Source organism: Bos javanicus, chromosome 20, assembly GCF_032452875.1.
Source record: "Bos javanicus breed banteng chromosome 20, ARS-OSU_banteng_1.0, whole genome shotgun sequence".
Classification (NCBI taxonomy): domain Eukaryota; kingdom Metazoa; phylum Chordata; class Mammalia; order Artiodactyla; family Bovidae; genus Bos; species Bos javanicus.
The window spans coordinates 11,308,205-11,322,275 of record NC_083887.1 but is presented as its reverse complement, the minus strand read 5'-3'; the positions used below and the strand labels follow the sequence as shown (position 1 = coordinate 11,322,275).

General features: G+C 41.4%; 1 protein-coding gene across 2 annotated transcripts in view; it reads left to right on the top strand.

Moving 5' to 3' along the window:
- PIK3R1 (phosphoinositide-3-kinase regulatory subunit 1) overlaps positions 1 to 14,071 on the top strand; it is a 95,245-nt gene that overhangs the window by 58,786 nt on the left and 22,388 nt on the right. For both annotated transcript variants that reach the window (XM_061393366.1, XM_061393367.1), the window contains exons 3-4: positions 8,039 to 8,131; positions 8,571 to 8,645. In XM_061393366.1, coding sequence (XP_061249350.1) covers positions 8,039 to 8,131; positions 8,571 to 8,645 — 168 coding nt within the window. The remainder of the gene's footprint in view (positions 1 to 8,038; positions 8,132 to 8,570; positions 8,646 to 14,071) is intronic.

Here is a 14,071-nt window from a genome sequence, read left to right as displayed (position 1 = left end):
GCCCACTTGGGGAGCAGCCACTGTGTGTCACGTGACTCCCTTGCTGCAGTTACCCTTAAACTAGGGAGCCTTGGTGGGAGATTCGGAGAAACTTATCACAGGTTTCTGTCTTTGAAAAGAAAAAATAAGATTCTGGTGAAGAGAAACAGGCCCAAGCTGAACTCAGGGACACTATTCAGGAGGTTTGTGATTAAATGACTTCATTTCTCTCTGTCTCCTCGCCTTTAAATTGAGGGTGATAAGGAACTGCTATAAAAAATAAGTGAAAGCCTGTCTGTAAAATACTTAGTGTGGCAGTGTGATTCCTGACTGATGTTCAGTAATAGTCATTCACTCAATAAATGGTCAAGCGTCCGTTGGGTTTGAGTCACACGGTTCTTCTCTTTCCTTCCCTTTTGGGGCCTCTCAGCACACTTTGTATGAAATCTTTCTAAGCCAACCAACCAAAGGATCCCAACTTTTCTTATAAACCATTAGGCTCCCAGATCCTAGGGACTCAACTACAAATTATTTTCCGTGTGGGGAGAGGGAGAAGTCTTTTTCTCTTCCCCATTTATCTCTTGCCCAGCATCTTAATTTGCTATATGCTATAAATGGTAATCTTTAAATCAGACTCCAATTTAGGTGATAAGAATCACAATTAATTAGGCTAGCCTGTCAAAGATTAAGTGTAATCTTGCATTTCAATTATCTCAATGCTGAGACTTCAGCCAAGGCCATCAGAAGCGAAACTGTAATGTCTGCTTATGTTTAATAAAGTCTTTGCCTGCTGTTTGTTTCCTGGACTAGTCTCTTGTCTAGAAATAAATTGATGGGCAGAGGATCTCAGATCCCTTTTTTTCAGCTGTGGAGCAGAAGAGATAAATGGGAGAAGATAAAACTTAAAGGTATTAAAGACTAATTAGGGGATCTGAAAAGATTTGCAAACTTCTTATTTAAATCTGTTGACAACTCTTTAATTCCCCCCAACTAGTTATGCCTAAAAATAGTGTAGTTATGGCTGAAGATTTCCTTTGACATTTACTTTCTACTCCCATTTTCAGTTGCTTGTATTTTTTTTCTTCCTCCTACTCCAAAAGAAAAATCCTAGTTTACACCAAGTTCAGTATCATTCCAACCACATCCTTCCTTTACATTCAGAAAACTGAAACATAGTAGCTCAAATAGATAGTCCTTACAGGGAAAAAGTGCGCTGTAGTGAAAATCATGTGATAATTTAGATATAATTTCTGAAAAGATACTGAGTGTTATATATGGAAAGGCAAAATGCAGATATCTACTCTAATTAAATATTTCCTGTTTGCCACGTTAAAAAAAAAAACTGTTGAGAATTCTGTCTTAATTAATAATTTCTGGTGTTAAAACTTACCATTGCTTTTAGGTATTTTAAAAAACTATGAATAATAATAAAAAAGATTAAATGGATAATTCAAAATTAATAATAGCTACCCATTAGCTTGTGCTTGCTACATTCTAGGCACTGTGCTTACCCGTGTTTGTTTATGTATTATTCATTTAATCCTTGCTACACTTAAAATTATTCCCATTTTACAGGTGAAGAAACTGGGGTTCAAGTTAATTAACATACCCAAGATTATACTCAGTAAGTGGCAAAACCAAGATTAAAACCCAGGTCTCTTTGGCTTTAAAGTTGTGCTTTTAGTAATTTCTCTATACTGCTGATTAAACAGTTACAGAGTTAAGGAACTCATGATTATTTTATTTTTGTGGGGTTTGTTTGTTTTGTTTAGCTTTTTTCTGCATTGCCTTAGCCAGCATTTGTTATGGCTTTGCCCACGGAACTTGAGAAGTTTAAACGTTCAGAGTACTAACCATTATAAGCATAAAGTATGAATGTGCTTATAAGGTTTATTTGAGAAAAGTATTATTGGGATTTGTTAGATTTTAGCCTACCAGAATGTCCATTTTTCATTTGAAAGACTGAGAGAGATTGTTCCAGGTGGAAAAAAGTTTTGATTGAGCAACAGTTAATAGGCAAGCATCTTGATTTAATATTGATCCACAGTTTGCATATACTTTCTTTTCTGTTTATTTGTACTACATTTTAAAAGGTAAGTGGCAGCTTTTTATGTACTTCCAAGCTGCTTCCATCAGTAATGAAATACTTGGCTTGGGCCGTTTCTGGAGTCCCAGAATTTCAGCCTAAATTTTCCATTCGTCCCTGCCAGGCCCTAATTCTAAAATATCTTTTTTTATGGAGAAGGCCTCCAAAAGGTGCAGCTGTGTGCTGGTTTCATCTTGCACTTTGTAGCGGCATTGGCACCACTGATCGTGAGGAATGCCACTGTCTCCCACACACCACTGGCGCCCAAGGACTGTTCAGGCCTGTCCATGTTAGTGATTTGGGAAGGGCCTGCTTCGGGAGGGAAGGCTCTCTCCTGTGCATGCGATTGGTTGTCGCCAGGGCAAAGGGGGGGAAATAGAACTAGTGGGAAAGGCAGCATCTGATGAGTTTGAGCAAGCGCTGGGAGTTGGTGATGGACAGGGAAGCCTGGTGTGCTGAAGTCCATGGGGTTACAAAGAGTCGGACATGACTGAGTGACTGAACTGACTGACTGACATGTCCTCAAGAATTCTTTTCTACAACCTGGGACAGGTTCATTAGTTTGTTGTTGTTCAGTCGCTCAGTGGCATCTGACCGCGATCCCGTGGAACTGCAGCATGCCAGGCTTCCCTGTCCTTCACTGTCTCCTGGAGTTTGCTCAAACTCATGTCCATTGAGTCGGTGACGCCATCCAACCATCTCATCCTTTGGTCGCCCCCTTTTCCTGCCCTCAATCTTCCCCAGCATCAGGGTCTTTTCCAATGAGTGGGCTCTTAAACAGTATGACTAGTTCATTGGTGTTCCTGTAAAAGGCTGATTCCTCTTTTTTTTTTTTTTAAACAAGATGCATCTTGGCTTCACCATCACTTTTAGAGCCTTCTGCTGTTCTTTCTTGTCTTCTTTCTCTTTAATACCTATTTCTTTTGCTGAAAAGTGATTCAGCTAAGGGAAAAACTGGTGTTGCTTATAGTGGAGGAATCTAAAATTCACCCAGCTTTAAGAGTAGACTTGGCTCTCCACACGTTTACACTGATTACAGCAGGAGTCAAAAACCAAAAAAACATTCCTCATTCAGGTATACAAATCTGTCTGCAAGGTGAAATCAAATGAGAATTCATATGTATGAGGATTACGCTCTGCTAATTTGTGTTTTGTTTAATGGTCACCATATATGACCTCTATATTGTGTGTGTATATATGAGTTCCATTATGTTTTAGTTTATTGACCTGTATGATGTACTTCATCAAGGACTTTTCAAAGAACAACTTGCCAAATTTGGTACTTCTTAGCAGTTGTCATTTCCTGCTGAAATTCTTTAAAATGGGATCTAACAGAAGTGTAAATATTGACCTTGAGTATTTAATAAAACTAAAGGAATAGTTGATTTTAGGATTGTGGAAATAATACTTTGTTTTAAAATGCTTTTTAGACTTTCACTGTTAATTGATCCTAATACTCAAAGTAGAAAACGTGAACTTCATAAGTTTCTTGGGTAAAGCTTTCACATCCCCTGTGTTTAAATATTTTAAAGGGAAATGGACTGAATCATAGATATTGTACTACAGAATAGGAAATCCTTGCATTGTTATTTTTAAAAACCTTGTGTCTTTGTAAAATTTACTTTTTAAAACCCCATTGCAAAACTTTAATCAGTTGTAATGATTTATACATTTAAGTAATAAGCTTTTTTCAATATTAAAAAAAAGATGCAGTGATAAATTCACTCGATGTGTTACAAAGGAGTACCTGTACTTCCTACTGCATACGTCTAGTATTTTTCTTTTTAAAATATTCTGGGGTGTACTTTGAGAAAGGTGTTGCTATAGATACCTGATAGCCATCACAGCGCTTTTTAGAAACTTCACGTTGCACTTGTATGAGTGAAACAGATGATACTTTGCATCTCAGGATATGGAAAGCAAACTACCACGTTTTGCCAAAGAAACATTGAAAGGACTTAGGAAAGATTTTTTTTTCCCTCCTTCAAACTGAAGTGAAGAAACAATTTTATATGTAGTATTTGCAGCCCAGTAATATAACAGCTGTTGGGTACACATTTCAATCACAGTTAGGTGAAATCTTTAATTATCACTTAATTTAACTTTCATATTTGCTTGCAGAAATGATCGTGTTGATAAGATTCTGGGAGAAGATAAACGTTTATTAAGCAATTCCATCTTTGGTTGCCAACTTTAACTTTTTTTTTTTTAATTAAAAAAAAAAAATGCCTGTGTAATTTATGAGGGAAGAGAAAGAGGAGCTAGACATGTTAGTTGGATGAATGTTGTGCGGATATGTGGGTTCATGTATTTACTATTTAATCTTTAGCTTTTTGCACTTTGGTGTATGCTGAGATCTGTAAGTTTGAGAAGGTTAAGAGATGCTACTGCTGCTGCTGCTAAGTCGCTTCAGTTGTGTCCGACTCTGTGCGACCCCATAGACAGCAGCTCACCAGGTTCCCCCGTCCCTGGGATTCTCCAGGCAACAACACTGGAGTGGGTTGCCATTGCCTTCTCCAATGCATGAAAGTGAAAAGTGAAAGTGAAGTCGCTCAGTCGTGTCTGACTCCTAGCGACCCCATGGACTGCAGCCTTCCAGGCTCCTCTGTCCATGGGATTTGCCAGGCAAGAGTACTGGAGTGGGTTGCCATTGCCTTCTCCAGAGATGCTACAGTGAGTCCTAATTAATATTTCTGTACCTCTGATCTCTACCTTTGTGTTTTTCTCCTGTTACATGTGCTGATAGGAAATTTCATTTTGCTCAGTGTAGAAGGCATCTGTAGGGGAGGATATTTTTTGTGAACTGACAGTCTAAGGCAAAAGGAAGTAGTTTATAGTTTACCAGAGGAAATGAGATGCTGTGCTCTTTTATAGTGTTGTTTTTTTTTTTTTTTTACAGTGCTTTTAATTAAAAAGACTAGTTAAAAAGAAACTTTCAAGATATTTGCATTTTTTACTAAAGAATAGTTGATTTACAGTATCATGTTAATTTCAGGTGTACAGCATAGCCAGCAATTCAGTTTCATATATACATATATATAGTCTTCTTCAGATTTTCTTCTGTATAGATTACTGCAAATACTGAGTAGAGTTCCCTGTGCTATACAGTAGGTCCTTGATTATCTATTTTATATATAGTAGTGTGTATATGTTAATCCCAATCTCCTCATGTATCCCTCGCCCCACCCGAAGATACTTCTATTTTAAGGACTTTTCAGGTGTACTCATATTTTAACAGATGTGGGCAGTGTCATTGCTGGATTTTTTTTCAGGCAGTGGCTAGGGGTCACTTGCGTGGATTTGCTTCTCATATTCAGATGGGATTGGATCAGTCGCTCAGTCGTGTCCGACTCTTTGCGACCCCATGAATCACAGCACGCCAGGCCTCCCTGTCCATCACCAACTCCCGGAGTTCACTCAGACTCACGTCCATCGAGTCAGTGATGCCGTCCAGCCATCTCATCCTCTGTCGTCCCCTTCTCCTCTTGCCCCCAATCCCTCCCAGCATCAGAGTCTTTTCCAATGAGTCACCTCTTCGCATGAGGTGGCCAAAGTACTGGAGTTTCAGCTTTAGCATCATTCCTTCCAAAGAAATCCCAGGGCTGATCTCCTTCAGAATGGACTGGTTGGATCTCCTTGCAGTCCAAGGGACTCTCAAGAGTCTTCTCCAACACCACAGTTCAAAAGCATCAATTCTTCGGCACTCAGCCTTCTTCACAGTCCAGCTCTCACATCCATACATGACCACAGGAAAAACCATAGCCTTGACTAGACGGACCTTTGTTGGCAAAGTAATGTCTCTGCTTTTGAATATGGTATCTAGGTTGGTCATAACTTTCCTTTCAAGGAGTAAGCGTCTTGTCCTAAAACTTATTACTAACCTAAAACAGATGACTAGCTTCATTCTTGGATATTCTGATTCTGGGGATTTGTAGTTTTACCAGCAGTCTGTCTGCATAACAAGTTCTCCAGGTGATCCGTAGGCTCAGGTTGGTGGCGGAAACACAGGTGAGGTGAAGTCGCCACTCCGCTTTCTGCATCGTGACTGTCTGGCAAGTCAGCAGCGTGCCTGCCCTGCTTTTATGAAGTGCCAAGTATGTTCAAGTGCTGTTGCAGCAGGACAGAATGGCCCAGGAGACTCAGGGATAGACCTTGCGTGCCCTGTGTTCACACACTCTTGAGTCCCATGTACCGATGCTGGGTGCTCAGGGCCGGCTTTACAGTGAGGTCTTTGTAATACGAAGTCAACTCAGGAATCTTTCATGTGCTTTTGACGAAACTTGCCCTTGTTCAGGCTGTGGGACTGTGCTCTTCAGGACTGTGGTCAGTAGTCATTTATAGCTGTTTCATTTTAAGTCAATAGACATTAAAAATTCTCTTCCTCTGTTGCGGGAGTTATATTCCAAGTGCTCGGAGCACTTGCTGGGTAGCACAGCTAATAGAGCATTTCCACTATCACAGCAAGTTCTTCTGGAGAGTGCTCCTATAGGATTTTCTTCCATAATATAGCTCTTCTCCTTTTATCCTCAGTAGTTGGTATGGCTAACAGTTAGGTGGCAAGATCACGTTACTGTCTCAGGGAATAGAAGGGTCTTATACTACAGGGTCTGGGTTTCCAAAATCACATAAACAATAATTTTCTGAGGTCAAAGTTTAACATAATCTTGCTTGACTGTGGTTGTCTTGTGAGTCTGTTGTTTTTCTATCTCACTATTAGTGAGATATTCTAATAGTGCTATCTCACTATTAGAAAGATGGGCTGCATTAGAAATTTGCTTAACATGATATATGGCTTAAAAAGTCACACCACTGAAATCTCATTGAAACGAAGTTTTCAATATTTAGTCTTAGATTATATAAACTATGTGAGAGTACACACACAGCCATGAACCTTAAGTGTCTAAAAGTGATTTATGGGTGGCTGATAAATAGACTTCACAGCTAGGTATTTTCATAAAGACTGTCATTTACCTATATTTTGCATTTTGAGAAATTTGAGGTGCGTATATTTAGCTCCCTCTTCTGGTGTCTTATAAGAAAGGTATTTATATTTTTTTGGAGTGAAAAATGCAGTTATCAAATGTTGAAGGACATTATGTGTGTCACCCAATTAGATTTTTTTCTTTTGTTATCATTTGGTAAAACATGTAAATAAAAGCATGGAAAGAACAGTTTGTGACAGTATCACATGTGTTAAGATATTAACTGACCAAAGCATGTGTAAGCCAATAAAGGCATTTCAGCAGCAGGTCCATGGGGACTTGGACCTGTTTTGTATTTGATAGTACACCCACCTTGGCATTTGTGGGGCCTGGGACAAAACACAAAGGAGCCCCAACTTGCATCTGAATATTTGAAAGTTAAAATCACATCAACAGACAGTTTGATAAAAGCGGTTCCATCCTATTATGTTGACAGTTATATCTTCACAATGACCAGGAAGCTGGACCTGAATTTTGATTTCTTGGGTTCCGAGTTCTGCCTGAGAGCGTGGTGACATGTGGAGAGCTGGTCCGCGCCTGGCTTGGCCCCATGCCGCCGGAACCTTGCACGACCAGACTCCATTCCATCCTGAGCCCATTGTCCTCCACCACAGCCCATGCCTTGAGCCAGTGGGGCATGCCGGAGCTAGGTCTGCGCTCAGAAGGATGGGCCTGAGGCAGAGACCCAAGAAGCCACTGAGGCAGGGGATCTGGGCTTCTGGGGAGCCCTCTGATCGTGTCCTAGGAGAGGAGCAGCAGGTGTGTGCCCCAGGCAGCTCACCCCGTGGGAAGAGGCAGTGCTGGAGGGTGGTGGCCTGAGAGGAGCCTTCTAAACACAGGGCCCCGCTCAGGCGCTCTCTTTCTTCCTGGCCTGAGTTTGCTGCTGTCCTGATTGCAGTCCATGACCTCGTGTTGGGATCGTTTTCACTGCTGTTGACTGCATTGGATTACCCTCGATCAAACGTAACCGCAGGATTGTTTTTGTTTGCAGCTTCCACTCTCCCAGACCTTGCAGAGCAGTTCGCACCCCCTGACGTTGCTCCACCGCTTCTTATCAAGCTCGTGGAAGTCATTGAAAAGAAAGGTAATCCAACGGGTCAGGGAAATCAGCTCACAGGTTATGGCCTGATCTCGTGGGTGTCATCATTTGTATCTGTTGCATGGACGTTCATTGAATCCACTTCCTGCCACCTGTGCTGGATACATAAGTTGTTTGTGGCCGTGATGTGGGGAGATAGTCTTGCTCTGACTTCTCACTCCATACTAATGTGTAGTTACTATATGGAAACTTTTAAATTCTCCCTATCTTAATAAATAGAATTAACTTGTTCCTCAGTGGCCAGATGATTTTGCCAAAATTATTGATATGCCAAATAAGATGAATAGTGGGAGTTGACTTCCAAGAATGCTCCGTACACATCTCGAATAGACACTGGATGAAAACTGGAATGTCTATCTGGCTGCAGGCTTGCAGGTTCCCCAGAGAGCTGTGTTTTGCATACTCAGTCTGTTTTGTGTCCTAGGTCTGGAATGTTCAACTCTATACAGAACACAGAGCTCCAGCAACCCAGCCGAGTTACGACAGCTTCTTGATTGTGGTGAGTGTCAGAGAGCTGGAAATACACAGAGGGAAAGACGGTTCTTACCTTTGCGTTTTAGGTAAAGCACAAAACACTTGAGCTTAAGCGTGCAACGTTCTTGGTTTGGAGGGAGCTCAGAAATCATGCACACTTCCCTCTGTGCTCTTTCTGTAAGTGGGCAGGCCTTTGATGTTTGTCTCCTGAGCAGAGGTGTCTGTGCCCGTCTGCCTGCAGGTACATTGGCTGGCATCACAGCCATGAGCCTCTTGGACCTGCAGAAACTGCACAGAAGAGAAATCTTGGGATTTCTCTGATTCTGCTCATCTGTCATCTTTCTCCACCCTTGCCATTGGCTACATCTAATTCATCTGGACTAGTTGAAAAAGTACTTATGAACCTGTCATTTAACAAAGGTCTCTTCTGACCTTTTCCCTTCTTTTCTGTCTTCATTCCTTTCTTGCTTGCTTGCCTTTTCATGCCATATTTTTGTCAAGTAAAGTGAAAGTCGCTCAGTCATGTCCGACTCTTTGTGACCCTATGGACTGTACTGTCCGTGGAATTCTCCAGGCCAGAATACTGGAGTGGGTAGCCTTTCCCTTCCCCAGGGGATCTTCCCAATCCAGGGATTGAACCTGGTCTCCCGCATTGCAGATGGATTCTTTACCAGCTGAGCCATATAACCACACTATAAAGAATCTGCCGGGTTTGATCCCTGGGTTGGGAAGATCCCCTGGAGAAGGAAATGGCAACCCACTCCAGTATTCTTAACTGGAGAATTCCATGGACAGTATAGTCCATGCGGTTGCAAAGAGTCGGACACAACTGAGTGAGTAACACTTGCAACATCATGATATTGTTATATTTAGTAGTGTGCTGGTAAACCAATTCTTGGAGAAGGGGAGGAAGCCCTGGTTTGTAGTGTAGTGTAAATATTCCTATGTGATTAATTTCATGTTACCAATGTGTTACCACTTGGGAAGAATTGTGAGCCAATTCAAGTCAACTCTTAGCACACCATAAATGGCATCCATTAATTTAACCAAATGGTACCTTAACTATTAGTTCCTTCTCTCGTTGCCATACAGAATACAACTATAAAAATACAAATTTACTTGCCATCATTCCAGCAAGTCATCTTCTACATCAGCTTCTGGAATCTTTTAGACCCTTTATTCCCTCCCAATTCTTTTCTTTTTACTGATAATTTTTTTTGCCTTGCACTGTTTTAACTGGATTTGGGTGCTTGAACCAAAAGTAAAATCTAGTTTTAGAAGAAGCATTTTCAGATGTACAGTTATGCAAAGAATACCCACGTGATATTTAATAAATGAAAAAATCTGAAGTGTAAGGCAGCTTCAAAATGAGGCAGCTTATGAAAATTTCTAGAAAAGATGTTTCTGGGAAAGAAAGGAGATTAGATCTTCATCAGTCGATAGTTTAACTTGAAACACACCACCCAAATGTTTGAAGCTTGAAAAAAAAATTTTTTTTAACTTTCATTTTTCCTTTGTACATGGAAATCAGTCTTACACACAACACAGGGTCCATCCTCCTACACACCCAGAGTAGGTCATTAGAAGTTGACTGGCAGAAAAAGCAAGGTGAAAAGCCGTGGTTTTTTGGCTTTTTTTTTTTTTTCTAACAGCTTTACCAGGGTGTTAAGGAAACACTGAATTTTGTCCTAGCCAATTGAACTAGAGATACATGTTTTGGTCAGAAAATTGGTCAAGTTGAGCATGTTAAAAGTCACAGGAAATGTTTAGACTTCAGAGACTGATGAAATGGGAGTTATTTGAAAAAGAGTAGTTACGTTTTCAAATGTAACCAAAACCAAAATGATCCAGTTGATCTTTAAAAAAAAAATCTTCACACCACCTGTAAGAGGGAATAAATAACCCAAGTTCAAGTCAACAAGATATTTTGATAGACAGCTTTCTTCCCCATTTAAGATCAACACACACAGAGAAAACTGGTTTTCCTTGGATTCTGTGCCATAAAAGTAAATTTTGTGGCAAAACAAAAAGAGTAAAAAACATTATCTCAGTTTAGGAGTGAGGATCCTCCAGGACTATTTCCAGCTTGAGGATTTGTCTATTTAAAAAAACCGTAATTTCCAGAGATTAAAAACTTATCTCTGGAGGAAGCTCAGAGATAAGTCACTTAAACTCAAAAACAAAAAGCATGGCTTTTAACTAACCCCATGAATTACCAATGTCAGAAAAGGGTGGATGTGCGTGGAGGACCACAGCCCATTTTTAGTAGCACCCACTAAGTTACTTTATTTCATCCACACATCAGTCTTGTGTATAAAAGTTATGCTGCTTATAAAGCCATGACTTGCATGCAGATTGTTCTGGCCCTAAAGTCCTTACTCTTTTTACCCCCCCACTGTATTGCCCTAAAATACATTGTCTTTTTAAAAATTTTAATGGTGTGAATTATTCTCCCTCTCCCCACCTTTTTGGTTTTTCTTAACCTGATTCAGGTTTTTTCTTTAAAAGTTCTCATCACAAGAAAAAAATTTCTATGTGTGACTCTGTGGATATCAACCAGACTTACTGTGGTGATGCTTTAACAATGGTATATACAAATAAGAAATCATTATGTGGTAATCATGTGTCAAGATGCCTCAATTTTAAAATTCAAACTTTTTCAGCCTCAGTGCGTGGACATTTTAGGATGGATAATTCTTTGTTGTCAAGGAGCTGTTCTTAGCATTGTAGGATTTCAGCAGCACTCCTGGCCTCTGCCCACTAGATGCCACTGAGATTGTACCCAGCTTGTGACAATCAGAACTGTCTGCAGGTACTGGTGTCTCCTGAAGTCAGGAGTAGGGCAGCAAAATTGAGGACCCCAGTCGACAACCCCTTGACTCAGCTAGAGATCAGTCAGGGAGGGGACTCCTTTCCAGTGGGAGAAGGGCTGAAATGTGGCAAAGGTTACTGGTTACCTGTCAGGTGCAGACTCAGTGAAAAGCAGGGTGGAAGAGAGTGTAAATGCCCCCAACCCAGACCTGAAGACTCAGCCAACTTCCATAGTCCTCACATGACAGCTGTTTCCAGCTCTTGGAAAAGCATGTTAGGATAGCTTTAATACGGAAAAGGAGACTTCTAGAACAGAAGTCAGAAAGTCCAAGGAGCTTTAGAAGTTATCTGTAAATAAATAGAATGTACTACATCAGCTCTGGTGGAATTTGACATAAGGTGAGGTTACCTGAAGACTCGAAGTAAGGTTATTTCATTCAAAAGCTATAAAGTCTCTTTGGAATAATACCTCATGTGTTGGAGAAGGGCTTCAGTGAGTTAACATCACTCTCAGGAAAGTCCTGAGCCCACAAAGTAGCTCAGCCCACAGACATTTAACAAGCACATTCTGTGCTGAGCCCTGAGGGATGTGAGAAAAGCAGGTGAGAGCCACAGTCTGTGCCCTCAAGGGACGTCAGCCTAGGAGTGCCCATCGGTCTCCGAGAGAGACTCGTAATTACCGTAGTGGGAAGTGTCCCAGTAGAGGGATGGCTTATCAGCACTGCTCCTGCACAGAGAAAAGGCAGCAGATAGCCTGCCTGAGGGAAGGACATGGGGAATATTTAGCATCTTAAAGTTTATACCTCATTGCAAAAATGGTTTATTACTCTTTTTAGGATGAGCAAATTAAGAAATACGAATTTTCTGGGCAAAGTGACATTAAATGGAGTATACAGGTGATTTGGTGGCAGGTTGGGGGGGTGGGGGGAGCTGGCCAGCAGCTATGGAATGCTCCAGCAGGAATGCACACACAGTTTTGACAGTCACACTAGTTATATTACTTTCCACATGGATCTTTTATGCAGAGACCTAGTCTTGCCCTTCCCCACACTTAACTAAGGATGTGATATGTACCTGGTTTGTTCTTTGTGGGACATTTAAGTGATTTAACCCCTTGCTTCTCCACCTTTTCATTCTTTCTCTATCCATATTTGCTACCAGATGGATATCTCTGAGCTTTATGACATTACATGATTATCTTTCATAAGATCTACCTAGCTGGCGAGACAGGTTTGGCTTAGGCTTATGATGACGATGTGCTCAAGGAACTCTGGGAGCTTCCAGCTCCACTTGAGTGCTTCATACAGTGTCACACCTGGTTCATGAGCGTCCAGGATGCTGCCGCTCCTTCTCAAGCTGAACATCTCCCCGTGAATTTTGCTTCTCTCTCATCCTCTCCTGGGCCACCACCCAGTCCCGTCCGTCTCCTGGTTAGGTTACTCCTCCTAGTTAGTTTCTAACTGCCTTGGAATCCAGATTACCAAACGTGGTATCAGCACTTGCAGCAGTGCACCTTTCAGACTTATTTGAAAGCCCAGTTAATAAAGCTGTTTAGCAAATATCGTGTATTAAGGAAAATATACGGAATCTAGAAAAATGGTACTGATGAACCTGCTTGCAGGGCAGGAAGAGAGACGCGGACGGAGAGAACTGACTTGTGGACACGGGGCAGCGGGGAAGGAGCAGGTGGGACAGAGAGTAGGGCTGACGTGCTACACTGCCATGTGTCAGGCAGCGAGCGGGGAGCTGCCGTATGGCGCGGGAGCTCAGCTTGGTGCTCTGTGATGACCCAGAAGGGTAGGATGGGGGTGGGAGGGAGGCGACAAATGTATGAAAGTGAAAGTCGCTCAGTCGTGTCCGACTCTTTGCAACCCCATGGACTATACAGTCCATGGAATTCTCCAGGCCAGAATACTGGAGTGGGTAGCCTATCCCTTCTCCAGTGGATCTTCCCAACCCAGGAATCAAACCAGGGTCTCCCGCGGATTCTTCACCAACTGAGCTACCATCATGTATACATAATAGCTGATTCACGTTGCTGTAAGCAGAAACTAACAACATTGTAAAGCAGTTACCCTCTAAAAAAATTTTTTTTAATGAGAAAAAAAAAAAAAGCTGTTTAAAGATGTAGCATTTTGCTCCTCAGCTTCCCTGTTCTCCACCGAGTACACGAGTCCCCAGATTATTGCTCTTGAGTCGTCTTTCCCATCACTAGTGTGCATCCTTCAGCAGTGACTGTGATCCTTCCAGCCCCCAGCAGCACTTCTTCCTACTGGGCCGTATGCCTCATTATACCCCAGGTACTCTCAGAGCAGCTGTGATTCACATCAGCCCAGGGTTGAATTGCCTGACCTCTTTTCCAGATGAAGGATTTACTGGACAGATTGCACATGTTATATTTCTTTCGAGATAGTTCGGTGCCCACAGGTTTAATTAGTAATACCTTAATCAGAATACTCTGTCAGTACTAGGGAGAAATATTCTAAGGATGTTCACATTATTTTTATGGCTATTCTTGAGATTAGTAAAATTCTGTAATCGCTTGCTGTTAAATCAATCAGTCTGTACTCTCTTGGGTTAAATTGATACTGATATTGAACAACTCAGATTTTAGGAAATCTGGGGACAGGATTGCATTTC